At 55.8% G+C, this 25,088-nt stretch overlaps 2 protein-coding genes across 7 annotated transcripts in view; one reads left to right on the top strand and one right to left on the bottom strand.

Moving 5' to 3' along the window:
* Nucleotides 1-25,088, bottom strand: part of DOCK6 (dedicator of cytokinesis 6) — a 41,860-nt gene that overhangs the window by 8,036 nt on the left and 8,736 nt on the right. For 3 of the 6 annotated variants that reach the window (XM_038567244.1, XM_038567248.1, XM_038567245.1), the window contains exons 6-36: nucleotides 24,653-24,865; nucleotides 22,477-22,562; nucleotides 21,119-21,185; nucleotides 20,871-21,020; nucleotides 19,891-19,971; nucleotides 19,614-19,770; nucleotides 19,304-19,431; nucleotides 19,101-19,194; nucleotides 18,537-18,699; nucleotides 15,355-15,472; nucleotides 15,199-15,269; nucleotides 14,866-15,004; nucleotides 14,674-14,775; nucleotides 13,948-14,034; nucleotides 13,316-13,547; nucleotides 12,881-13,042; nucleotides 12,029-12,192; nucleotides 11,409-11,513; nucleotides 9,323-9,415; nucleotides 8,971-9,066; nucleotides 7,679-7,819; nucleotides 5,221-5,334; nucleotides 4,943-5,113; nucleotides 4,476-4,615; nucleotides 4,219-4,388; nucleotides 2,037-2,197; nucleotides 1,289-1,471; nucleotides 1,058-1,184; nucleotides 640-724; nucleotides 423-519; nucleotides 134-268 (exon numbers count right to left, since the gene is read on the bottom strand). In XM_038567244.1, the coding sequence (XP_038423172.1) occupies nucleotides 134-268; nucleotides 423-519; nucleotides 640-724; nucleotides 1,058-1,184; nucleotides 1,289-1,471; nucleotides 2,037-2,197; nucleotides 4,219-4,388; nucleotides 4,476-4,615; nucleotides 4,943-5,113; nucleotides 5,221-5,334; nucleotides 7,679-7,819; nucleotides 8,971-9,066; nucleotides 9,323-9,415; nucleotides 11,409-11,513; nucleotides 12,029-12,192; nucleotides 12,881-13,042; nucleotides 13,316-13,547; nucleotides 13,948-14,034; nucleotides 14,674-14,775; nucleotides 14,866-15,004; nucleotides 15,199-15,269; nucleotides 15,355-15,472; nucleotides 18,537-18,699; nucleotides 19,101-19,194; nucleotides 19,304-19,431; nucleotides 19,614-19,770; nucleotides 19,891-19,971; nucleotides 20,871-21,020; nucleotides 21,119-21,185; nucleotides 22,477-22,562; nucleotides 24,653-24,865 (4,032 nt within the window). Of the gene's footprint in view, nucleotides 1-133; nucleotides 269-422; nucleotides 520-639; nucleotides 725-1,057; nucleotides 1,185-1,288; nucleotides 1,472-2,036; nucleotides 2,198-4,218; nucleotides 4,389-4,475; nucleotides 4,616-4,942; nucleotides 5,114-5,220; nucleotides 5,335-7,678; nucleotides 7,820-8,970; nucleotides 9,067-9,322; nucleotides 9,416-11,408; nucleotides 11,514-12,028; nucleotides 12,193-12,880; nucleotides 13,043-13,315; nucleotides 13,548-13,947; nucleotides 14,035-14,673; nucleotides 14,776-14,865; nucleotides 15,005-15,198; nucleotides 15,270-15,354; nucleotides 15,473-18,536; nucleotides 18,700-19,100; nucleotides 19,195-19,303; nucleotides 19,432-19,613; nucleotides 19,771-19,890; nucleotides 19,972-20,870; nucleotides 21,021-21,118; nucleotides 21,186-22,476; nucleotides 22,563-24,652; nucleotides 24,866-25,088 lie in introns of those variants that run through there. The other 3 variants (XM_038567246.1, XM_038567247.1, XM_038567249.1) reach the window with 3 other exon arrangements.
* ANGPTL8 (angiopoietin like 8) lies at nucleotides 16,657-18,424 on the top strand. Its single transcript, XM_038567250.1, has 4 exons — nucleotides 16,657-17,075; nucleotides 17,251-17,412; nucleotides 17,925-18,034; nucleotides 18,136-18,424. Exons 1-4 carry the CDS (start codon nucleotides 16,779-16,781, stop codon nucleotides 18,161-18,163), a joined length of 597 nt encoding a protein of 198 aa, XP_038423178.1. The 5' UTR covers nucleotides 16,657-16,778; the 3' UTR covers nucleotides 18,164-18,424.

Raw genomic sequence — 25,088 nt, 5'->3', positions numbered from 1 at the left:
TCTGATCCTCAGTTCCCTCCTCTGTCAACTATGGCTAAGGAGCATCTGTCTCAGGAAGATGCTGAGCACATAGTGGGTGCTCAAAGGGCTATAATTATTACTGTGAGAACCCCGCCTGTCGAGTGGGGCTTACCTTGGACACCAGGGCTCGCTGTGTGGCCAAGCCGTGTTGTAGGAAGAGGGCACTCTGGGCACTGCCCAGGCTGTACAGTACAACCTTTAGCACTGCTCCTAAGATGCTCTCCCGGGCCTCTGACAGCATCACTGTCTGGAGGAGATGGGCGGTGGGGAGGGGATGTCAAAAATCCAGTTGTTAGGAACTGAGCTGCTTACAGGGTCAAGGAAAGAAAAGGATTCTAGACAGAGATCACAAGGCATGGTGGCGGGGTCAGAGGTCAGGGATATGCTGGCTCAAGTCCTACCTGCACGATGATCTCCAGTGTGTCTAGAACCACCAGGCTGGCCTCAGTTGCCAGGTTCCCGTCCACCAAGGCCTCATGTTCCATTTCATCCTTGGTCCTGGAGGGGATGGGAGGAGGTTGGAGGCTGAGCTCTCTCTCCCTCCCTTAGCTGCTCTAGGGACACCAGTTCTCTGGAAACTGGTCTGACCCCAGCAAACTACTCCCTGCCCACACCCACTTGTCCACACGGTCCGAGGTCTGTCTCCAGTGTGTGATGCTCTTCCGCCAGCGTACGTTCTCCTGATTCCCAAATGGGCTCCTCTCTGAGACACGCAGGCGCGTGTTCACAGATGTGCAAAAACATAAGGATATGTGACCGTGAGGAGATACGCTCTGGCATTAAGATACACACGTGGGATAACCCCAAGGACACTGGGTGACACATGCATGCTAAGGGAGCACACAGCTAAACATGAATGACATGTGAGAACAGACAGGGAACACAGACACCCGGGTGCACAGGGATGGTGGGTGCACTTCTCTCTGGGAAAGGTGAGGCCGACACACACAGATAGGGATGCCCCCTCCTTGGGGTCCCTGAGACAAAGGCCAGGAGTGGCCGGTGGGGACGTGCACAGGGTACATCTCCCTCTCACCACGACTCCGTCGGACCATTTCCTGTCGTGCTCCAATGGTGCCCAAGATGGCTTCCTCCAGACGGGCCTTCATGTCCAGTGACTTCTTGAACGTGAGGCTGTTAATGCGCTCAAAGGCCTTTCTCCCCTGTGAGGACAGAGGAGGGGTTCAAGATTGACTCTGTCCCTTTCCTGTAGCACCTGCCTCTTGTACCCCAGGCCCCCCGGCCCAGCCCACCCCCATCCCCATACCTTGTACTCAAAGGCAGCCAGGCAAAGGTAGAGCAAGTCCAAGAGACGACCCAGCTGAGGGAGGGCAAGGTCGGCAGCCCAGCGCTGCAGGAGGGCTGGCTCCGCATTCTTCAGGACCCACAGCACACACACCAGTAAGGTCCGGCTGGACTCGGCGGAGAGGGGGCAGCCTGAGCGGGAAGCCTGGGGCCAAGCAGGGGAGAGGGTGCTCAGGAGGGACAGAGCTGATTTTTCATTCCCTCCATATTGTGATGAGAACTGGCCTACTGGGGGGGCCTGGGTGGCTCAGTTGGGTAAGCATCCACCTTAGGCTAAGGTCCTGATCCAGGGGTCCTGGGATCCACGTGGGCCCCCTACTCAGCAGGGAGTCTGCTTCTCCCTCTCCCCACCCCTATTTGTGCTCTCTCTAGCTTTCTCTCTCATAAAATCCTAAAAAAAAAAAAAAAAAAAAAAAAATGGGGCAGCCCGGGTGGCTCAGCGGTTTAGCACCACCTTCAGCCCAGGGCCTGATCCTGGAGACCCAGGATCGAGTCCCACGTCAGGCTCCCTGCATGGAGCCTGCTTCTCCCTCTGCCTTTGTCTCTGTCTGTCTCTCTCTCCATATATATATGTATATATATATCTCATGAATAAATAAATAAAATCTTAAAAAAAAAAAAAAAGAACTGACTTATCAGTATACCCTTACATAACTTCTATTACCAGGTTGGATGGTGTCTCTGAGAACTGGGACTAGCGTCATACTCACTGCCACTGGGCCCTGGGAGATGCTGGACCGGGAGCCAGGGGCTAGGGGGCCACCAGCAATGGCCATGGCCACTGAGGGGTTGATGGTTCCTCCGATGTCCCCTTCCCCTTCTGTGTCTGAGTCAAGCATCGAGGCCAGTCTTGACCGTTGACCTGGGCCCTCTGGTGGGGGAGGGGACCGGAAGACAGAACAATGAACCCTTGGTAAATTCTATCTCTGTCTCATAGTCTAGCTTAGAGTTCACCTCCTCAGGGAAGCTTTCCTTGACAGCGCTCCCCCAGACCAGGGTGACATCTCCAGTTATCTATTCACAGAGCTCACTTTTTGTTCTCATCATTAGATACACCGATCATACAATTGCTTGTAAGATCACAATCCTGAACTGCTCTGGCTGCTGCTATATACTCAACACTCAGAATGGGGTCTAGCCCACAGGAGTAGTAAATGTTTACTACAATGATGATGATGATGGGAACAATGGCATTAATGACAACAACAACAATAATAGTAATAAATGCCACCACTGGGATTATAGTATCAATTAGTACTTAGATAGAATCTCCTATGTGCCAGGTGCTATTCTCAGTACTCTGAAAATATTAACTCTTAATCTTCAGAACAAGCCTATGAGATAAATACTTTCATCCTCACCACTTTGTGGATGAGGAAACTGAGGCACAGAGAGATTATGTCACTTGCCTGGGGTCACACAGCAGGTAAATGGTAGAGATAGGATTTTAACCTAAATAGTCTGCTTCTAAACTCTATGATCTTCAAAGAGTAACCCCTGACGTGCCTGGGTGGCTCAGTGGTTGAGCATCTGCCTTTGGCTCAGGTCATGATTCCAGGGTCCTGGGACCAAGTCCTGCATCAGGCTCCCCGCAGAGAGCCTGCTTCTCCCTCTGCCTATGTCTCTGCCCTCTCTCTGTGTCTCTCACAAATAAATAAATAGAATCTTAAAAAAAAAAAAAGCCTTAAAAGAGTAACCCCTATAGCCCTCCCCAAAATAAGTCTCACCAGAGATAGGAGCTGGTAACAAATACAGATCTCCTCTCATCCCAGAGATTCTTGAAACAAAGAGTCAACTGAGTTTAACTAAAGCTCCAGCCCAGCTTAACCTAGCTTAGCAGGTGATCAGCCCATTTTCCTATCTGCATAAGAGAAGGAAAGAGGAGCCGTCACTGGGAAAAGATGACATTCCCTCAGTTCTGATGCTTCATTTACACACAACGCCTAAAATACAGTAACAAAGTATAAGATCTACGAAGAAGCAGGAAAACATAATTGATAAGGGAGAAAAAGAGACAACAAAAGCAGGCACACAGATGACCACATGTTGAAGTTAGCAAAGAAGGGACTTTAAAATATAAAGTGGCAGGAAAGATGGACAAACATGGACAAAAAAGATGGCAAATTTCAATAGAGAACTGGGGATCTATAAAAACACAAAAAAATCAAATGAACACTGTATAGCGGAAAAATATAACATCTGAACTTCCCAATTTGTGGATGGGGTTAACAGAAGATTGGACACAGCCAGAGAAGACATAAGCAGTGAACTTAAATACAGGGGAATGGAAAGATCCCCAACTGAAGACAGAATGGAAAACAGAACAGAGCACGGCAAATACATGGGATGCAATCAAAAGGTCTAACATACGTGCAATTGGAGTCCCAGAAGGAGAGAAGCAAGAAAATGAGGCAGAAGAAATTGCAAGAGGTAAAGACTAAGAATTTTCCCCAAATGACAAAGGGGATCAACCCAGAAATCCTAAGTCTGTACTTCCAACTGTACACCATCCCCCAGGTGCCAGTGAATGTTGGCACAGGAGTGAGTGACTGAACACGGGATTCCAACCATCCCCTCACCCTGATGCCCCACCTCCCCCTCCTCACGTATGGGGGGTGACAGAGTCCTAGGATGCCGCTCCCCAAATTTTCACATAACCCTAGGAAGTAGCTGATGCTACTACTGTACCCATGTAACAGTTGAGAAACCTTGAGGCTCAGAGAGGCTAATGGCTTGCCTGGGACCCCACAACCACACACTTGAACCCCCTTGTCTGACTCTGCCACCCATGCTTTTGTTCCTAACCCTGCTCCCATACCTCTTCTGATCTGAGCTTGTGTGATCAATGAAGCCCCTGGATCATGTAGCCCCCTCCTGCCCTGGCCCACTGACCAGCAAAGTCATGCAGGCGTGGCAGTGTGTCCCGCGCAAGTGACAGTAGTGGCAGGTACAGCTCAGCCACACGGGCCTTCACAGTAGCCTCGGCGTAGCGGGGGTCAGCATCATGGCCACAGAGCAGACTGTGGACAGCGCTGATGGCTTTCTTGTGCAGCAGGGATGCCCTGTTGGGGAGTGAGGAGCTCAGGATGCAGTGGACATGGCTCCTGGACCTTTTTGCCAGCCCGGGGCCAGAGAGGGCTTGTGCTCACCCCTCAGCCTCTGGTTCCAGGGCCAGTGCCAATTCTGTCAGCAGGAGCCCAGCCAGGAAGTGCTGCTGCCGGAATGGCCCACTCAGCTCGAACATGCTGGTTACCTTGGGGTCCGGGGCCTGGCTGGAGAAGGTGGAGCTCTGCAGAGGGTCGTAGGAGAAAGCAGGGATGGGAGGTCAGGGGTCAAGGGTCAGAGGTAAGAAATTGGAATTAACCCATATGCCAGGTGACAGGGCCTGGAGTCAAAGGTCAGAAGTCTGAGAAAGAGGAAATGGAACCCTAGTTGGGAATTAGGATTTAGGGGTTAGAAATGAGAAACTGTCAAGAATGAGGGGTCAGAGGGGAAAGGTCAGACTACCCGTGCAGTGGCCCACCCTAAAATAGATCAACAAGGGATCCCCCAGAAGATTGGTTGAAGGAGAGTAGTCAGAGGTCAAGAGAAGGAGCCAGAAGTGAGGCCCGCCAACCTGGGAAGTGGTGGAGGATACAGAGGGTGACGGTGAGGCCGGGGGCGACAGGGGACAGCAGGGGAGGTTGAGGGTCACGTAATGCTCGTGGCTGCACAGGATGCGGGTGAAGTCCATGCGAAGGGTCAGCAGCAATGTTGGGTTGGGGGCCGACTGCAGCCGCGTGGCTACCTGTGGGGAAGGGGTCAGCGGGCGACATTCACACGGCTCTGCCCACCACCCCCAGCACCACGCCCAGTCACTGCAGGTGCACTTTTCCCCACCGTGTCTACCCCTACCTGCTTGTAGTGGATCCGGACCAGGTTGAAGACGAAGCCACGGTCCACCAGGGACAGCAGATCGCTGAGGAAGAAGGCTAGGCTGGCGTTGAGGCGCTCGGCCAGCTCTGCGTCCTGGGGGAACAGGGCCTGTCAGCTCACATCCATGTGTCCCACTGAGCCTCGGTCTCCACACTGGGCCTGGCTCTCACCAAGGCCACCAGTGACCTCCAGGAGTCCTCTCATTGCCACAGAGCTTGGGGCTTCTTGACACACCCTCATTTCTAGCCTCCAGATACACCTGGCCTTCCTGGTTGACCTCTTCCCTCTGGGGGTCCCTCTCCTTTCCACAGTTATATGTCTACACTCCTTGGGACTCTGTTCAGAACACTGTTTTCTTTCTTTTCATTAGATTTGAATAATGCAATATGGATGGCAGAAACTGGGTGCTGACTTCCCCCAAATCCTCTCCCCCCGCTAAGGGTACTGGAACCCTTCTTCCAAGTTCAGAGCTGTGTAAAGACTACATTTCCCAGCCTCCCTTACAGCTGAGAGTAACCACGTGACCACATCCAGTGGGATTTGGGAAGAAGTGACTTGATCACTTATAAACAAGGGGCAGGGCCTCCTGTTCCCACCACTTGCCACATCCCATGTGGTGGGCACCAGGGTGAACCACGATGGCCAGGCCCACACTGTAGAACCCCCTGCAACCCAGCTATGCTCAGAAATAAACTCTGGTCACATTTAAACCACTTAACGATTACGTTCAAGCAAGTCAACCTCTGCCCTGATATGCTCTTGGCAATCATTTAACAAGACTATACTGAGCATCTTCCATGTGCCAAGCCCTGTGAATGAGAGACATGGTCCTCGTGGCTTATCCAACTCAGTCTTTTGGCGGGGGGGGGGGGGGGGGGCGCAGACAATAAAAAAAGGATTGGAGATAGTTCCATGTGTTTTGAAGAAAACTGAATGGAGTGCTGTTTGGAGAGAAGCCTGAAAGATGGGAAGGGCCAAGATGAGAAAGGCATCCTGAGCAGAGAGAACAGTAAGTGCAAAGGCCCTGGGGTAGGATGTGCCTGGCAACGGTGAGGAACAGAAGGCTGCTATGGCTTCGGCCCTAGCTGATGCTTGTTCTGCTCTCATGCTACTTACTATGAGCCATTCTGTGGCTTCATAAGTTAGCAGCAGTGGACCTCAATTCCCTGTAACCCCAAAAAACAAAATATAGGTCTCTGCTCCTCTGCATTAGCTCTGAGTCCAGAGGGGAGCAGAGACTGGGTCTTCCTTGTACACTGAGCTTGATAGTCAGTGCTCGATAAATGTCAAGTGAAGCAATGAAACTACTGTGGCCCATTGCTGATGCGCCACTAGCAGCTTTGACGATGCTGATTCTCAAGGGCATTGTTCTTCCCTATAGCCCATTCTGACGGTGCTTTCCTCACAATCTGGGTCAGCCCCTGGGAATATCAGTCGTTGGGGAGGCTCCAGTGGAACAAGGTTGAGAACTTTGAGCCCAGCCCAGAGGTCATGGGAGATTGCACAAGGGTTGACTTGGGTTGGGCCAGCATTTCAAAAATCTGGAAAGTTGCTATCAAATTCAGAAGTCCCATTTCTCCTTAAAAATCAAGCATTCTGGCCATAGCCAATGGATACATGTCCCCCAGTATAAGCCACCATAAGCCCCACTCCTCCCAGGTTGGTAAGGGTGTGGGCTCTGGAGCTGGTGGCTTGGGTTCAAATCCCCATTCTGCCCCTTCTCAGTGGTGCAGTGTCAGGTTGTTACCTGGTCATTCTCTGCCTCGGTTTCCCCACCAGTAAGATGGAGACAACTCCATGGGGGTGTTTGGGAGAATTTAATATATGATCCATCTAATGTGTTTAGGATACACAGTAGGTGCTCAACAAATGCTCAATATTATTACTATTATCATTATTATTATTGCCTGCCTAGCTCCTGTGAACACTGGAATTAGTGATCTAGGACCTGCACAAGCAACGATCAAGGTCTCAGAACATCAATGTCCATTTCTTGAGCACTTACTGTACTTGGCACTGTGCTAAAGACTAATGGATCTGTTCTGTCCACCTCCGCATCCCCATCAACTCCCATTCCCACTTTGTTCACTCCACTCCAGCCATACTTACCTCCTAACTGCTCTAACAGCCCAAGCATGGTCCTACCTCAGGGCCTTTGCGCTTGCTGTTTCCACTGCCCAGAAGGCCCTTCCATGGCAGAGTGCTCTTTCTACTCCTTCAAGTCTCCTCGCAAAGTCAGCTCCACAAAAGCATGGATTTGGATCTGTTTTGTTCACTGCTGTCTACCAACCAGCACGGGACTGTGCACACAGTTAGTGCTCAAGAAATAGATGCTGAGTGAACAGACTGATCTGGCCAAGGGGGTTCATGGTGCCCTAACCTGGCTGGCTCTATGTCCTCTCTCAGACCCCACCCATTGACTCCCTTTCCCGCACACCTTGTATACCCGGGTGATGACCTCCAGGCCCACGGAGCTCACAAGGGCCATGATGTCATCCAAGAAGCGGCCAGGGAAACGAAGCTTACGGGGTGTGTCCAGTCGCTGGCCCAGAAGCAGGTGCAGCGCCATGCTTTTCACCTGGGGGGGGCAGGGTGAGAATGAAGTGGGGCCTGAGGGACTGATCAGGGGGGTTCACAGAAGGGGGCAGGGCCTGAGGGGTTGTGAGCGGTGCTCTAGCAGCAAAGCACATGGGCTAGAGGTGAGCATAAGGGGTCGTGGGTATGGACTGAGACCCAACTCTTTGTTTTTAAAGATTTTATTTATTTAGGGCACCTGGGTGGCTCAGTGATTGAACGCCTGCCTTCAGCTCAGGTCATGATTCCGGGGATCCTGGATCGAGTCCTTCATTAGGCTCCCTACAGGGAGCCTGATTCTCCCTCTACCTGTGTCTCTACCTCTCTCTCTGTGTCTCTCATGAAAAAAGAAATAAAATCTCTAAAAAATTATTTATTTATTTATTTTGAGAGAGAGCGAGTGAATGAATGAGCACGAGCCGGGGGGAGGGGCAGAGGGAAAGGGAAAAGCAGACTCCCCACTGAGCAGAGTCCAAAGCAGGGCTCAATCCTAGGACCCTGGGATCATGACCTGAGCTGAAGGAAGACACTTAACCAACTGAGCCACCCAGGCACCTGGAGCCCTGACTCAACACAAAGCTTGAGCTGGCAATGGGCAGACTCTGAGCGGGTCTCAGCAGGGTGCAGGGGTGGGGAGGCTGAGGGAGCCTGAGAGGGGCTGGAGGAGGTCTCCTGGATCTAAATATGTGGGTAGGCCAGAAGGTAGGGCCCCAGGAGTGGGATCTGAGGGACCCCTGCGTGGGGTTTGATGGTGCCACCAGACTGGGGGGGGTTATATCTACCAGGGATCCTTCAAGGCACCTGTGGAAGAGTTTGGTACAGAGGTCTCAAGTCTGAGCACAGGGATGCTCTTTCTCTATGGGGATAGCTCAAGAGGGAGGGGGCTCCTCACTGGTTAGAGGGTCTCTCAATGGTCTCTATAATCTCCTAGGGAAGGTGGGGGGTCTTCTTTCTGTGAAGGGGGTTTCAGGTAAGTTTCAGGGGGTCTCTCTCCAGGGAGAGATCCCCTTACCTGTGTCTTATCTCCCTACAGGGGGGTGTCTCTTGGGACCATTTCTCAGGGGTCTCAGGTACAATCTCAGGGAGCTTCTCTCTCCGAGGAGAGGATCTCCCCTGGGCAGCACGTGCTCTCAAGCAGGGAGGAAGGTGTCTCACCATGAGCTGAAAGAAGAACCAGGCGTGCTGCAGGACGGCCTCCCGCACGGCGCTGCTACTGACCACCCACTGCAGAGCCAGCTCCTCGTGCAGCAGCTGCGGGCAGAGGCAAGGGTCACAGAACTGAGGAGTCCCCCCCCACACCTCCCCCCGTTCCCTCCTCTGGAGGGCATAACGGGGGTTGGATGCAGCTGGATGGCTTGGGGTTAGTGCAGCCGGAGACCATGCAGGAGGAGAGGGAGCAAGAATCAGCATGCCCTTTCCCTGGGCCCTCTAAACCCTGCCGGGCTTCGGGGGAGACAGGAGCTCCAGGGCCAACACTGTGTCACCCACCCCCCCTGCGTCCCACTACCTTCTGCACAGTGGGTCTCGGCTGGTTGGCTGGTGGGGCCAAGGAGGAGCCCTCGAGGTAGGAAGAAATTCGGCTAGAGCTGCAATCGATGGCCTAGGATGGGATGAGGTGAAGAGGATGGGATGGCAAGGGGGGTTAGTGAGGTTGCCGGTGGTATGGACAGGGAGGAGATGATTGGTATGGATGGGGGACGGATGTGCCAGTGTGGACAGGCCACCGGGCCATGGATGAGAGAGCAGAGATAATAAAGATGTGATGGAGGGGGGATGAAAAGCATAACAAAGAGGAAAGGGGTGCCCAGCAGGGTAGACAGAAAAGGTGAGAATGGGCACAGGAGTCCGTTGGTGAGATGCAGAGGTGAGGGTGGGAGGGTGGACATGGTGAGGGCAGAGAAGGGGAGAGAGTCCGTGAGGTCATGAGGTCGGGGTGGATGGAGGAGAGCAATGAGGTGGAGGAGGAAGCAGAGACAGGGGAGCAGAGTATAGAAATGGGGCCCAAGTGAGGGTAGAGAGAGAGAAAGAGGACAGAGGTGAGAGGAGATGCTGATAAGATGCAGCAGGAGCAGCCGAGAGCCCCAGGTTCCAGGCCTGGCCTTGTTCCAGCCTTGTGTGCAGCCTCGCTGGCCTCCATGCCCCCATCTGTGAAATGGGGTGGGGACCCACATTCCATCTACTCCCCGCTCCTCCTTTGCTGGTCAGGAGGTGAGGCTGCTGGCAAGGAGAGGAGGCCCAAAGACGGAGCTGGCCTGACCCCTGGAACCTGCCCAGGCCTCATTACTCGAGGGACCCCCGCTTCCCACAGTCTCAGCAGGGCCCTGGCTCCTTGGCACATACCAGATAGGCCACCCACAGCAAAAGCCAGCCTCAGTGTCACCTCCTGCCTGGAATGCCCACCCTCCCTCTACCTTGTCCCCTGCTAGGTGCTCTTCGAGACCCAGCTGACACCTTAGAGAGTGAGGACACTGGGGGAGGCCCTTTTAAAGATACCGGGGAGGGGGGGGCAGGACCCATGAACCCAGATTTCCAGCCATCTCAGGAGAAGACTGTCCAAAAGGTCCCCTGCTGCTAACAGTCCGCGGGCCTGCCTTCAGGGCTTTCACGGAGCTGGAATAAAGTGTATAGGGAAACCACACGGGTGGCCTCCTTTCAGTACCTTGGGGGACTCTGAGCTCAGTCCCAACCTTTGCACATGCCTTTCTCTCCACCTGGAATACCTACCCTTCCCTGGCTGGCTTTGTCTCACTCTTCAGGTCCCAGCAGAAATGTCATCTCCCTGGAGAGCCCCCCTCCCCCCCACCCAGGCCACCCAGAGGAGGCTGGTGGCCTCATTTCTGTTTGTTTCTTTTCAGGCTTTTTCATACCCTGCACTTACATACTCGTGTGTTTGTTCAATCAGTGCCTATCTGGGAGATAGGCTACCTGTCAGCTCAGAGGCCAGGCTGGACTGAGTGAGATCTATCCCAAGAAAGTCCCGCCCCTGGTGCCCTAACGCGTTCCCAGGTTCGGGACCACTGCGCTAAACACTTTGCTTTGAGTCTTTACCACATGTGAAAACTCAGAGCCTGGGGCACGGGGTGAGCCGGTAGTGGTAGCAGAGCGAGAGAGAACTCGGGCCCAGGTCTGTCTGAGGGCAAAGCCCCTCCCCACACCAGATCCCTGGGAAGGGGCCGAGGGTAAAGGGGGCTGCCCGCAGAGTCAGCCTGCCTGAAATAGGATGGGAGAGCCCAGGGGGTCAGTCCCGGCCCTGTGGCATGATTGGGGTGGCTATGTCAAGGGGACAGTTGAGAATCTCCAGAACAGAGTGGATTAAAGGAAGAGAAACAGGCCATGCGAGGCAGTGAGGTTACAGGGGCTTGGTTTGCATATCATTTGCATGCTATTTGCATCCTTCTGTCTCTGCCTGAGGCTGTAGTCTGTATGGCAGCAAAAGGCTGTGCCTACCACCCTGACTCCACAGCCCCTAAACAAAGGCAGGAGGGGTCTGCTGCCTCCTTCAGGCAGCTCCCCGAGGTTAGTGGGCCACAGCCAGGAAGATGGGAGGAGCTCATGCCAAGTTGGGGTCATGCAGGGACAGGTAGGGAGGGCACCTGTCTGGGGTCGGCCCCGCAATAAGGGGGTGCCCGTCGCAGCACAGCCTTGCTGCCTCCTGGAGCATAAGCAGAATTCACCCAGGAGTGTGAGCGGTCGATACCCTGGAGACACACGGGGAAGTGGTAGAGTCCGTGGGCAGAAGGCAGGGAGGAGAGCACGGAGCACCAAGCGTGAGCACTGCCCGGGACCCCACGCGACCCTGGCCAAGGCACGGGCACACAGGTGCACGGGGTCCGTGAGTCTATGCTCCCGTGGGCGTCCGTACAGGGAGTGCACGTACGTATGTGCCCCGTGCACCTTCATGCATGGGGTACGTGAGTATATGCACCTGTGTGTATTCGTGCACAGACGCACCTGCGCCACTGTGTACAGAGTGCTTTTTTCAACCAGGCCAACCTCCAGCCACCCATCCTTGGGTTGGCCTTGGAGTGCAGAGCCCAGGGCAAAGTCTGAGTCACTGCTCCCAAGCTGTCACAGCCACAGACCAGCCCTGCTGCCCAGAGTCAGCTTCTGTCCATGCTGCTGTCCGGCACTTCCTGTCCTCTGTCAACAGTGAGATCCTTCGCCCGCCCACCCGGCAGCCATGGCTAGAGACCCCAGGGCCCCCTCGCCCTACCTTGCTGGCCAGGATGCGGGAGACCTCGTCGTCCACAGAGCCCGGGGCCACGGCCAGGTCGGGGTTGCTGCTGCTGATGCTCTTAGAGCGGGCCAGGTAGAGGCTTGCAGGGCGGCCAGGGCCACGGGCCAGCGTGGCCGGCTGTACCGCCACCGGAGGGGACCCTGAGGATGGAGGCAAGATGGTCAGCCCCCTGCCCCTTCCATAAAGTCACTGCTGTCCTTTGAAAAGTCACTTTCTGTCTCTGAGCCTCCACGGCTCTTTGCCTATAAAGACGGGCATGCTAATGGCTGCTGCTTATAGTGATTTGGGGGAGACTGACAAACCCCAAGAACAGAGCCTGGCACGTAGTAAGTGCCCAGAGGAGTTAGTGCTTAGTATTAATTGCTTAGCAAATAAAAGAGAATCCAACTGTATTGAGCGCTCACTGTCCCAAGCCTGTTGTATGGATTACTAGTTCATTTACTATCACCAGCACCCCTGTGCGGCGATGACCATTATTATCCTTGTCTCACTAATGGAAAATGGACCCAGAGATGTGAAGTCACTTGCCCAGGGTCACAGAGTTTGTAGGAGGCAGAGCTGGGATTCAAACTTGGGCAGTCCAGCTGAGTCTCTGCTCTCAGCCTACTGCAGATGCTTGTTCATAGGCTGAACCGCCCACCAGTCAAGCAACAAAGACCACATCCTTGGGGGTGAGGGGAGGAGTGAACAAAAACTCTCATTCTTGCGAGTTGCTTAAACCAGCCAAGGTCTGTATGGCCTCTGGGCCTTTGCATATGCCATTCTGCTGGCTGGGATGCTCTCCTCCCAGATACCTCCTGTCCCCCAGGGCCTCCCACCAACACTTACCACTTGGGAAGGTGGGCTCAGTGCCAGGCAGTCGGAAGGCATAGTGGACATAGGCAGCCAGCAGCGGGCAGTGACCACGGGAGTCCTGGGCAGCCTCCAGACTCCGGTGGACAAGGCTGACTACATGGGCCATTGCTTCAAAGGCCCCACGACCTAAGTTCACTGCCGGGCAGAACAGAGGTCAAGTGCCAAAGCCCAGGGCCTTCTCCCTCCCCAAGGAACCTCCTATCTGCTGCCACCTCTCCAAGGGGTTGTGTATGTGGCCAACCAAAAGGTCACAGCACACCTGCTCTGGGCCCAGGGGGTTGGGAGCCATTTTTCAGAGAGGATCGAGGCCAGAAAGATAAGTGGACTCTAAGAGGTCACCCAGGACGGGGGGGGCGCTGAGGGGCCCTTCTCAGATGGGGAAACAGGTCTCAGGCTGTGCCCGCTCACCAATCTGGCCGCCAATGATTGGAGGCCGCACAACTAGACGTACGAGCTTGTCCAGCACGTGGTGGGAGAAGGCAACAAGTGGCTCGGGGCTGGCGAGGCGCAGGGCTGCTAGGCTGGCCCGCAGCTCCTGCTCCACGGTACCCTCACTCAGCACGGTGTCCTTGAGGCGGAATGGGAAGGCCCCCTCCTCCAGGACATGCACCAGGGTGAAGAACTTGTCCAGATGAGGGTCCTGGGGGCGGGGCAGTTGCCTGGGGTGAGCAGGGTGGGGCCAGGGTTCCATGGCTGGAAAGACCCTGGGGGTGCGGATGGGGAGTGCTCCATGGGCAGAAAACCAAGGCCAGGGATCAATGAATGGACTAAATATGAGACAAGGGATGAGCTGGTAGTTGGATGGAAGAGAGAGGGGGAGTGACCACAGAAGCGGCGAGGAGGAGAGATCATGCAAAGGGCCAAAGCCCCCAGCTGGGATGGCCACTGGTAGGGCCACCCCTGCCTGAGTCAGCAGCTTCCCTGGGAGCCTGGCCTGGCTGACCCAAGTCACGTCCGTGGCCTGAGGCCAGGCCACCCTGGCCAGCGGGAACTGTTGCTCAACCCCGGGGCCGGACTCCTGGGTTCCCCCCGCCCCCTACCTGGGGGTGCACAGAGGACACAGCAGTGAGCTCCACGCTGAACACGCCCTTGTGGCCGTCCACCCAGCGCATGCCCGGCAGCGCCACCTGCGGGAGCGACACAGCAGGTGGGCACCGGGCAGCCCTCCCGCGCCGATCAGGCCACCAGCCCCAGCCACTTGCAACACCGTGGGTGGTGCACAGCCCAACCTCAGGGAGCAGCAGGGCACCAGCCCAGGGAGGCGCGGACAGGAGGGAGTACCGTGGGTGGGGGGCTCCCGGGGCAGGCTGGAAGCCCGGGGTCCTAACAGAGGAGCAGAGAACGGAGGAGGCCTGGGGTGAACATTACCAAGGGGAATGGGTCAGGAAGGAGCATGATGGGAGAACTTGAGGTCCCCGGGGCATTAATGGCAGCTCACGGGAGTAAGCAGGAGGGTGACAGCATTAATGGGGGTGATGGGCCCTTGGAAGAGCTACAGGGGAAGGGATCGTGTGTGGTCAAGGAGGCAGGCAGGACTGCTAATGGGGGCCTGGAGCAGAAAGACAGCGGGGGACAGAGAGGGACACATGGGTCAGCAGGACATAGACAAGCAGTAACGGGGGTGATGGGGCCCCAACACAGGACTAAAAGGCTCCCAGGGGTATTGATGGGAAGGAAGGCAGGGCATGGATGAGGGGCCATGAGCCTGGGCAGTGTCATCAGGGGACAAGGCCTCGGGAGGAGAGGCAGGGGGCCAGCACACATACGTCCGGTGTGAGCACAGAGTAGCTGGGCGGGAGCTGGTCCACGGACACAGGGAGGCAGAAGGGGCCGGTCCTCAGGCGGCCATGCTGCAGCAGTGGGATCCACTGGGGAGAGGCTGGGGGTCAGGGATGGGGCCAGAGAGGGGTCAGCAGGGCTGGGGTGCGGGGAGGGGACGGGGCTGGTGGGGCTCTCACAGTAAAGCCCACGGGAGTCTCCAGCGCTGTGCCTGGCCGGGGCTGGCAGCTCACATGGTAGAAGGTGAACAGCAGGTGGTGGTTCTCAGTCACACAGGCCGGAAGACGCAGCTTGAACTCCTCGTAGAACTCTGGGGACCTGGCAGGGGGCTCTGCTGGGGGCTGGGACACCCCCTTGCCATCTCCATCCCCTCTAGCAAGGGATACCCTAAGGCTGCCTGGCCCCGTCTGCTCTCTGCCTCATGTTCCCCCATTAGGAGGTAGCCTCCTTCCCTTGTGTTGTCCCCTCATGTCCCCATCGCTGCCCCATCCCTCTATCACGTCCCCACATACTTGTTGTGGTAGACCACCGGTGTGAAGGCCTCCCGCGTGAATTCACTGCAGCTGGATTTGCCAAAGATGACCTGGGGGGAGGGTATGCATGAGGGACCCACCTGGGACACCCCACCTGGGACACCCCTCTCTTCTCCCCCAGGCCTGGCCACTGACCGGCAGGGCCTGGCTGGGGTCCTCGCCGGCCATGTACTGCACTCGCACGGTGAGGTTGCGCACGGAGCCCTGGCGGCTACTGAAGTTAAGGCAGTGTGGGTAGACGTACAGCAGGTTCCTGCGGGGACAGGGGGGCATCAGAGGGACAGAAGAGGCTGGACTGCTGGCACAATCCTGGCCTGGGACACAGGGGGGCAATGGCCATGCCGCTGGGGCACCGAGGGTGGGGTATGGAGAGAGCAATTAGGGGCACCAGGAGGGAGGTGTCACTGACAGAGTGGGGGCAGAGAGGCACCCTCGGGGCATAGGTGGGAAGAAGGCACAGCAGAGGGTAGGAACGCAGAGCGACTTCAGGGGCACATAGGAGGCATGGGGACGTGCCAAGTGGGGACAGACGGGTGCTCGGGGTCGGGGTTCCAAGAAGGTAGCCCAGGTGGTCAGCAGTCAGGCCTGAGCTCCGCCTGGGCTGACCTGCCCTTCCCCTAGGAGAACCCACTAGAGTCACGAGGCCTGTCTCTCAGCTGGAGAAACAGGCCAGAATCAGAAGCGGGGCTGGGCTAAAGTCAGAGTTCTGCCTCTCTCTCCTGGGGTGACTCTGTGCAAGACCCAACCTCCTTCTGGGCTTCAGTCTCTCTATCTGTAAAATGGGGGCAGACAAGCGTTCATAACAATACCAGTAATGATAAGCAACCGGAGCGACAAGGATCGTACCGAACATTCCTAGGGCACCTACTGTGTGCCCAGCTCTGTTCTAAGTGCTCAATGTGAAACAACTCCTTTATTTCTCCAAGCAGCCGAAGAGGGGGGATGAATGTCCCTTCTGTTCTACAGGTAGGGGAAATAGAGGCACTTGCCCAGTCATCCAAGGAGCAGAAATGGCAGTTAGCGCCGATCCAGGGCACCCCCGGGTCCTGGAGTCAGGCTGTATGGCCTTGGGAGAGTCTCTGCCACCTGCACCTGCTTCCCCAGGTGTCAAGCAGGCCAGCACAGACCCCAACATCACGGTCTTGTGGGAAGGGCATGGGGAAGCCAGCTACCGTCAGGGCCCTGAAGCATGGCCAGGTGAATGATCGGTGCGAAGACGCTCACTATCACTACTACTGTCGTTACCATGCCTGTTACTGCTGTTATCCCTTCCACTGGTGGGGAAACTGAGGCTCCAAGCTTCAGGTTCCCCCAGTGGGGTCCAGGCCTGTCCTCTCCCAGTGCCCCCCAGTCCACACCTGGCCCCAAGCCCCAGTCAGCGTGATCTCAGCGTGGCCTAGCCAGACATTCGCCTGATGCAACTGTCTCACCACCGCCAGGCCCTTGCACAACACGGGTTGCCCAGCTGGCCGGTTAACGATTGACCGGGGGTTAACGGGGTGCTGGGACATAAAAGGTGGCGGCGGTGGCGCCGCAGCCGCACCCTCAGAGCCTCAGCCATGCCCAAGCTCACACTGTGCCTACTGTGCGCCCTGGCAACGGTGGCCCGGCCTGCCTCTGCAGCTCCCGTGGGGGGCCTGGAGCCGGCAAAACAGGAGGAGCTGACCCTCCTCTTCCACGGGGCTCTGCAGCTGGGTCAGGCCCTCAATGGTGTGTACAGGGCCACAGAGGCACGGCTGACAAAGGCTGGGCACAGCCTGGGACTCTACGGCCATGTACTGGGGCTTCTGGGGCAGGAGGTCAGCCGGGGCCGGGATGCAGCCCAGGAGCTACGCACAAGCCTGTTGGAGATGCAGGTGGGCACTGCAGTTGGGGCACCGTGGGGTGGGTAGGAGTTTGCGGTAGAGTCGTCTAGGGTAACCAACTGTCTGGGTTTGCCCAGGATTGAGGGAGGATCCCTGGAATACAGGACTTCCATGCTAAAACTAGGCAAGTTGGTCATCCTACTAACACCCACTATTTATCGATCAGGTGGAGGAGGATGCTCTAAAGCTGCAAGCAGCGGCCACAGCCCAGGCACTGAGGGAGGTGGCCCAGGGACAGCAGATGCTGCGGGAGAGCATGCAGCGGCTAGAAGTCCGGCTGAGGGGCGCCTGGCTGGGCCATTCCCGGCAAGAATTTGAGGCCTTAAAGGTAAGAGGCTCCCGGCCCTAGTGGAGGCGAGACTGAAGAACTCATTCCTGAGCCTTGAGTCCCAGAGACATCTTCCGATCAGCCTCCCTGCCATTGCCTCTAACTTATGTGACACTGGGCAAAATCCCTGCCCCTTACCATGCCTCAGTTTCCCTGTTGGCAAATAGGGGCAACAATTCATGTCTCAGAGCAGAGACAGGGACTCAATGCAGACAAAATACTCAGCATGGGGCAGGGGATATAGAAGTTACTCAATAACTATTAGGGTAACTGGTATTACCTCTCGAGCGCCCAGTAACTACCCTGCCGTGCCTCTTAATAATCCATATCATGCTTAGAAGCAAGTCCTATGGCATCGCCACATAACAGATGGGGAAGTTGAGGCCACAGAGCAGCAGTGACTTGTTAGGTCACACAGAAGCAGTTGGGGGGAGGGTAGGCAGCCCTGGGCAGGGTTGAGGGACAGGGAGGGGAGTTGGCCCCAGCTGAGGTTGCTGGCCCTGACCCCACAGGCCCACGCTGACAAGCAGAGCCACATCGTGTGGGCCCTCACTGGCCACGTGCAGCGACAGGGGCAGGAGATGGCAGCGCAGCAACACCGGCTACGACAGATCCAGGAGAGGTGAGGCTGGAGGGGGCTGGATGGGCAGGGCTGCCGGACAGGTGTGCTGGGCGACGGGATGGGGGCCCCTCTGCCTTGGCTGAGCCTCATCTCCCTTCCAGACTCCACACGGCGGCGCTCCCGGCCTGAGCCTGCCTGGGCAGAACTGAGGACCGGTCATTCGCTGCGGGATGTGGCCATGCCCCACGCGGCCCCTAAACAAGGAGGAGCTGCCCGTGCTTGGGGTCGGCCAGGGTGCTGGCTGGGGCCTGCTCCTGGCCACAGAGGAGAGACGGAAGCAGGCGGGGCCACGGGCAGAGGACACGGCCCCCGTTGAGGAGGGGTGGAGGCAGGACACAGGACACTTCATGCGTACACACCCCTACATTAAAGCGGAGTAATGAGATCTCACTCCGGGTGTCTGCGTGTGTCTGGGAGAAAGGGTACCTCGCCTTGCGTGATGCATGAATACCGCCCCCTCCCCGCTCCATTCGAGTGCCCAGCTGGGCCTGAGGGGCCGTACCTGTAGCTGGTGTGAGGGGCATAGACCTCACGGGCAGGGAACTCCAGGATCTCCTTGGTGGGCCGGCCCCTGGGGTCTGGGTAGGGCTTGACATGAAGCAGCTCCGGGGAGAGGCAGAAGTGTGGGTTCTCAGGGGCGGGGGAAATGTCGATCTTGAGCTGGGCTGAGGAGAGAGGCGAGGGTTGCACCTGCCTGGGAGCTTCCCACTTCAGCCCCACCCTCTCTGGGCTGCAGGGTCAGGGCTCTGACTTTTCCATAATGCCCTCTAGTGGCTGTCCCTCCGGTGCTAAGGCCAGAAGTCACCTTCAACTGCTGTATCTTGCCCCCACATTTGATCAGCTCTACCCTCCGGACCCATGTCCCCACTGCTACCATGTCCCCCATTTGACCCACGATCTGTCACATTGTATTTCTTGTCTATGACTCCCATCCCGCCCCTGACATCAGGGATTTGTGTCAGGGTCACCACTGGGTCCCCAGGGCCCGGCACAGCAGGTACTCAGTGTAGGTCTGCTGAGTGACTGCATGAAGTGTCAGCTCTTATTTACAAGATGCACCACGCACCAGTCACTGGCCGCAGGCGCCGCAGGAGAGAAGACGGGCGCCGCATGTCAGCCAGGAACTTGAAGAGGTCCTCATCACTGAGCCGCTCGGCCTCCTGCACGGGACATGCCCATGTAAACTGGGTCCCGGAGGCCCGTGCGCCCGCAGTGGGGCAACAGGGGTTGTCCCTGGGAAACCCTCCCCCAGCCCCACGGCCTCGACACCTGCTTAAAGAAGTTGGTGACGGTTAGCGTGGCTGGGCGGAATCCAGAGAAGCTGCAGGTGTCATCCCCACTACTTGTCCGATCCTGGGGCCCGCGACGGCGGCGGTCAGTCCAGGCAGGTCGGCGCTCTAGGGGAGGCAGTGACGGCGATGGAGGGGGCAGAGGTGAAAGGAAGGCGGCGAGGGCCCCGGCACGAGGAGACTCAACCTTGTACCCAGTCCGGCCAGCAGAGGGCGCCCCTTCCGCTCCCCGGTGGCCCCGCCCCTTCCCCTCTGGCCCCGCCCCCGGCCCGTCGGCCCCGCCTCCTCACCCCCCTCGGAGTCCGAGGAGTCGCGGTCGGGCTGCCCAGCGCTGCTCACGATGTTGGCCAGGTGCACCGCCGTCCAGGCGAAGGGCATGCGGTAGCGGCCCAGGCGGGTGCAGAACTGCTCGGCCGCCAGGCGCAGCTTCTCCAGCTTCTCTTTGTTCTGTGGGGACACCCCCCCCACACACATGCCCCACCCGCTCAGTGCCCCAGGCCTACTGAATCCAGGACCTGCCCTGCCCCGGGACCCCTTCACCACCCCGCGCAGCCTCCACCTGCTTACCTTGGCCGTGTCCACCTCCTTCATCACCATGTAGGGCTCGCAGCACTCGCTGATGTCCCCTTGCTGCAACACTTTCTCCAGCTGAGGGGCAGGCGGGGCCAGTGAGGTGCAGCCTGGGACCCCAAGTTCCCACCGCATTCCCAATCGTCTGGCCCCCTCCTGGGCCCTCAGCCACTCACTCCATCCAACTAAGGCTCTCCCTCCAACACCTCCCATGGTTCCCACTGTCCTCGGGATTGAACACTAGCAGTTGGCTTGTCTGGCCGGCTGCCCCTTCCCCCACCCTTTGAACCCACTGCAAACCCGGGTCTCCATATTTCTCTACATTTATATTTTTGTTAGTATACACTGAGGCCACTCCAAGCAAGGCCAGACCCCTATCCTGACCACTTGGGGGCTGTGGGAGCCTAAACAGGTCCCCAACCCATTCTGTACCTCAGTTTCCTCATCTGTAAAATGGGGGCCATGGCAACCCCCATCTCCTGAGGCTGCTGTTATGTTAAAGGTAGGAATCCCCATATAGCCTGACTGACCATGAGCAGTGTCTGCCTAAAGGTGCTCAGTGTAATTAGCATAACCTATTTGAAATTTGGGGAAGAAAATTTGAGCCCATTTCTAAAAACAGAAAATCTCACACAAATGTGCCAACTAGGTCTTTCTTCCCCTAATAAACTGAAAAACTCTCAACTTAAAAAAAAGAATTCTAAATGTCCATTTGCATGTGCCCGGATGCTATTTCTCCCCAGGGTACCCAGTCATGGGGCTTGGCTTAGCCATCACCTCTCCATGGAAGCCCTCTGTGATTTCTCCCCACCTCGGTTGGGTCAGGAGCCTCCTCTGGGCTTGCCCAGCTGATTGTGCTTCCCTCACAACAGACTTGATCACCCTTCTTGGTGACATGTCCATCCTCTCCCATGAAAGCAGGGACCACACCTCTGGCGTTTACCATTATCACCCCCTGACCTAGCCCCAGCCAGCACCTTGATGACCAGGAAGATGTCAGGTGAGGGGTATGTCACGGAGAAGATGGCAGAGCGGGCCAGGGTGGAGATGGCAGGGTGGGTGCCATGGGCCCGCAGTAGCCCCTTCATGGAGTCCGAGTTCAGGTCAAAGTAGAAGTTTTCTGAGATCTGGGGACACGAAAGGCAGCTGAGCCACCACCTCCAGGAAGCCCACTGCCCTGCAACTAGGAAGGTTGGGGTAGGAAAGGGAAGAAAGGGATTCCTACCTTTTTCTTCTCCCGCACATCATACAGGGCCAAGATGCCAAAGATGGGTTCAATTTCGATCTCAAACCTACATGAATGGAGAACTCTGGCAGAGGCTGCCCTACCTAACACTCCCACCATCCACACATTCCTCTCCCTCTTGAGACCCAGCCCAGACTTGGTGCATCTTGGTGGTGGGGCTAATTTCCATTGGGCCACAAAGAATTGCTACTCAAGGGCTTGCAGGAAAAGCCTGTCCCATTTTGCAAAAGGTGAAACAGAGGCACTGAGACCCCACTCACCCCAGGTAACCCACACAGAGCCCTTTCCCTGAAACTATGGCTCTTGTTCAGTTGATATGGGGGAAGCTTTTGGCACAATACTCCCCCCCCCCCCAATTTTAAATTCTCAATCCCTGGGCCTCCCTCTCTCCCCTTCTGGGGTGTCCCCTCTCATCCTGGGCTGAGTCTCATCTTCACTCACCTCAAAGGTCCCTATAACCACCTCCCTGTCTTACTCTGCCTTCGTGACCCCCACCCATCACGTGAGTCCTAAGGAAGCATTTTAAAGCTTACAATTTGAGGCTCCCCAGTATGCTGGGAACAAAATCCAGCCCTGCCACCTCTTGGCCTGTTTTCCCTCTTCAGACATCTCCCAGCCTTTGGGTGTGCTATGTCCCCCCCTCCTAGAGAGCCCTGCACGGTCATCCCATGGTTACAGGCCTTGTACACAGTAGGTGGTCAATGAGTGTTTGTTGAATGACTAGATACTCCTAGAGCTGGTTCCCAACCCTAGTGCTAGGGGCAGGCAGCCCACCCGGGCCTCAGGCCAGACCAGGGCCTCCCTTTCCTGCCTCCATCCAGGCAGGAACTCAGGGTGGGGAGGGGCAGGGCTGGGCTCAGGTCCAAGGCCACATCCTGTTCAGCTCCATTCCCACGCACTTCTGGCAGCTCCCAGAGACCAATGTGGAAGGGGCCTTGGTCAGCTGGGAGCCAGCGCCCCCTCCAGCCTGGGTCCCAGCAAAGTGAGTGCCAGACTCTGGCCTCACACGGCTTGTGATCTCGGGTATGATGACTGCCACTCTGTGCCTCAGTTTCCCTCCCTGCACCTATGTCACAAGGTTGTGAAGATTAGCGGTAACACACACGAAGGGTTGAGAACAGAGCCTGGCATATAGCTAGTGCTTAAGGACTAGTGGCTTTGAAGAAGAAAAGGAAGTCTGACTTCCCACCTAAATAAAGTGCATAGATGGCCTCATGGGTCTTAGGGCTGCACGCAGTTGTGGCCTGGCTTGAGCAGCAAATGGCCAGTGTGTGCATACGTGCATGCTAACCAATGTGGAGCCTTGTACGTCTGGAGGGGCAAGTCAGCACACTCACTTCAGTGACAGACACTTGACCAGGATCCTCTGTCCAAAGTGTTCACGAGGTGGCTCGGGGCGGCTGCAGCGTTCCACAGCGTCATCCTACCAGGAACCAAGGAGGGCAGCTGGGACACATCCTCAAAGAAGGGCTTGGAATGCATGGCTTGAGACCAGCTTACCCTCAGCCTGACCTAAGTTTCTTGCAGTTCCTTGCCACTGTGCTTTTGCACATGCTATTCCCCCTACCTGGAAGGCCCTCTGTCTCCCTACCTTGTTCAGGTCTCAGCTGAGTCAGCACTTCCTCCAGAAAGCCTTCCCTGACTCCTGAGGCCTGAGCAGACAGCTTGTCCAGGTGTTCACAATGCCCTATTGCAAAGGGCCACATGGCTGGGACAGAGGGCCATGCGAAGGCCAACTACCGGCAACTCACCATGGCACCACTCGTTCTGGGTTGCAATCTCTTGGTAGGAGGATCTCTCCTCCACTACATTGTGAACACTGAGGGCAGGAACTGAATTTATCCTGCTCATGGCTATACCTCCAGGACTTACTATACAGCTTAGTCAAATAAATATGAAGGTATACAGTAGGAACCTACTAAAAGGTGGTTGGATAAACATAGATGAATACAGAAAACATCTGATTAATGCTGACTGGACATACAGAAGGATACATATTAGGCCCCCAATAACTACTGATTGAATAAACATAGGAGTATACAGTAAGCACTCAATAAATGGCTGAACGAAAACATAGGTGTAGGGACACCTGGGTGGCTCAGTGACTTAGGTGTCTGCCTTCGCCTCGGGGCGTGATCCCAGGATCTGGGATGGAGTCCCGCGTCGGGTTCCTTGTGGGGGGCCTGCTTCTCTCTCTGCCTTTCTCTCTCTCTCTCTCTCTGTGTCTCTCATGAATAAATAAATAAAATCTTAAAAAAAAAAATAGGTGTATACACTACTAGGTTCCTAATAAAAGTTGGTTGGGTCAGGATGTCTGACCGGCTCAGTCGGTAGAGCATGCAACTCTTGATCTCAGTCGGATGTTCAAGCCTTGTGTTCAGTGTAAGCATTGCTCAGACAAAAAAGTTGGTTGAGTAAACATCGGTACTCAAGACATATTAGTTGCTTCAATAATATCTGATTAAATAAAAGATTATACAATAGGTATATAATTCATATTGGTTGGATAGAGAAGTATATAATAAGTGACCAATAAACATTTGGTGGGTAAATAATAAGAGTATATATAAAGTAAAAGTCACTGAATAGGGACACTGGGTGGCTCAGCAGTTTAGTGTCTGCCTTTGGCTCAGGTCATGATCCCGGGGTACTGGGATCAAGTACCACATCAGGCTCCTGAAAGGTCTGCCTCTCTCTCTATGTGTCTCATGAATCAATAAATAAAATAAAATCTTAAAAAAATACATGCTATAGGGGGATTCCTAGGTGGCTCAGCGGTTTAGCACCTGCCTTTGGCCCAGGACATGATCCTGGAGTCCCTGGGATCGAGTCCCACATCGGGTTTCCTGCATGGAGCCTGCTTCTCCCTCTGCCTGTGTCTCTGCCTCTCTCTCTCTATGTCTATCACGAATAAATTTTTTTAAAAATCTTTAAAAAAAAAATACATGCTATACACTGGGTGCCCAATAAGTGTTACTTAGATAAATATGGCATATATAGAAGGTGCTCAGTAAATATCAGTTGATTCAATTCTGTTTGATTAAGAAGAATAAAGATGACTATAGGAGTATATAGTAGGTATCCAATAAATGCTGTTTGGATAAATATAAGGGCAAGTAGTAGACATCCAATAAAAGGAATTGAATAAAAAAAAAAAACAGGGTGTACGGGGGCGCCTGGGTGGTTCAGTTGGTTGAGCCTCTGACTCCTGATCTCGGCTCAGGTCATGATCTCAGGGTGATGGGATGGAGCCCCTCATGTGGGGGGAGGTCCGTGCTCAGCAGGGAGTCTGCTGAGATTCTCTCCCCCTCTCCCTCTGCTTCTGCCCCTTCTCTCTATGTGCACCAACTCGAGCTCTCTCTTTCTCTCTCTCAAATAAATATTTTTAAAAACCCCAAAGAAACCAAAAACAAAAAAACCTGGGGGGTGTACACGAGGTACCCAGCAAACGTTGGAGGGAGAACACAGAGTGTCAGCTGCGTGGGCATCGGCCTCAGAGCCTGTGTGACCCACCTCATCAGGTGCCGGGTAGAGGGCCAGCAGGGCGCGGGGCCGGTGCTGCCGCCGCAGGGCCTCATTCCGCCGGTCCCCATCCTCAGGGGCTGTGCGCTCCAGCAATGAGGGCAGCAAGGAGTCAGCTGCCAAGTTCCTCAGGTCAAAGATGCCAGAGGCGCCGCTGCTTCGTGGGGTGTCATCTGGGGAGCCCGAGGAGTGCCGGGGGTCGTCCTGCCAGTGGAGAATGCACAGGCACTCAGCACCGGCTGGATCCACCTTCAGTCCCATTAAGTGGGACTGTCCTCATGCCCAATTTATAGATGGAAAGCTGAGGGGTGGGGTCACCCCTATGAGGGTCACTGTGAGGCTTTGCTGAGCCTCTTTCTAGAACCTTCAGCCTGGGAGGGGGGCGACACTCCTTTACCATGGTTGGCTACTCCTGAGCGGCCCCAGG

The sequence above is a fragment of the Canis lupus genome, chromosome 20, assembly GCF_011100685.1.
Source record: "Canis lupus familiaris isolate Mischka breed German Shepherd chromosome 20, alternate assembly UU_Cfam_GSD_1.0, whole genome shotgun sequence".
Lineage (NCBI taxonomy): Eukaryota > Metazoa > Chordata > Mammalia > Carnivora > Canidae > Canis > Canis lupus.
This window is presented reverse-complemented; position numbering and strand designations above follow the sequence as displayed.

Excerpts from the sequence above, each read along its gene's own strand:
- ANGPTL8 (XM_038567250.1), top strand. The coding sequence starts at position 16,779 with ATGCCCAAGCTCACACTGTGCCTACTGTGCGCCCTGGCAACGGTGGCC. Across the intron at positions 17,076-17,250 it reads CAAGCCTGTTGGAGATGCAG|GTGGAGGAGGATGCTCTAAA; the intron begins GTGGGCACTGCA and ends TTTATCGATCAG. Across the intron at positions 18,035-18,135 it reads CTACGACAGATCCAGGAGAG|ACTCCACACGGCGGCGCTCC; the intron begins GTGAGGCTGGAG and ends TCTCCCTTCCAG.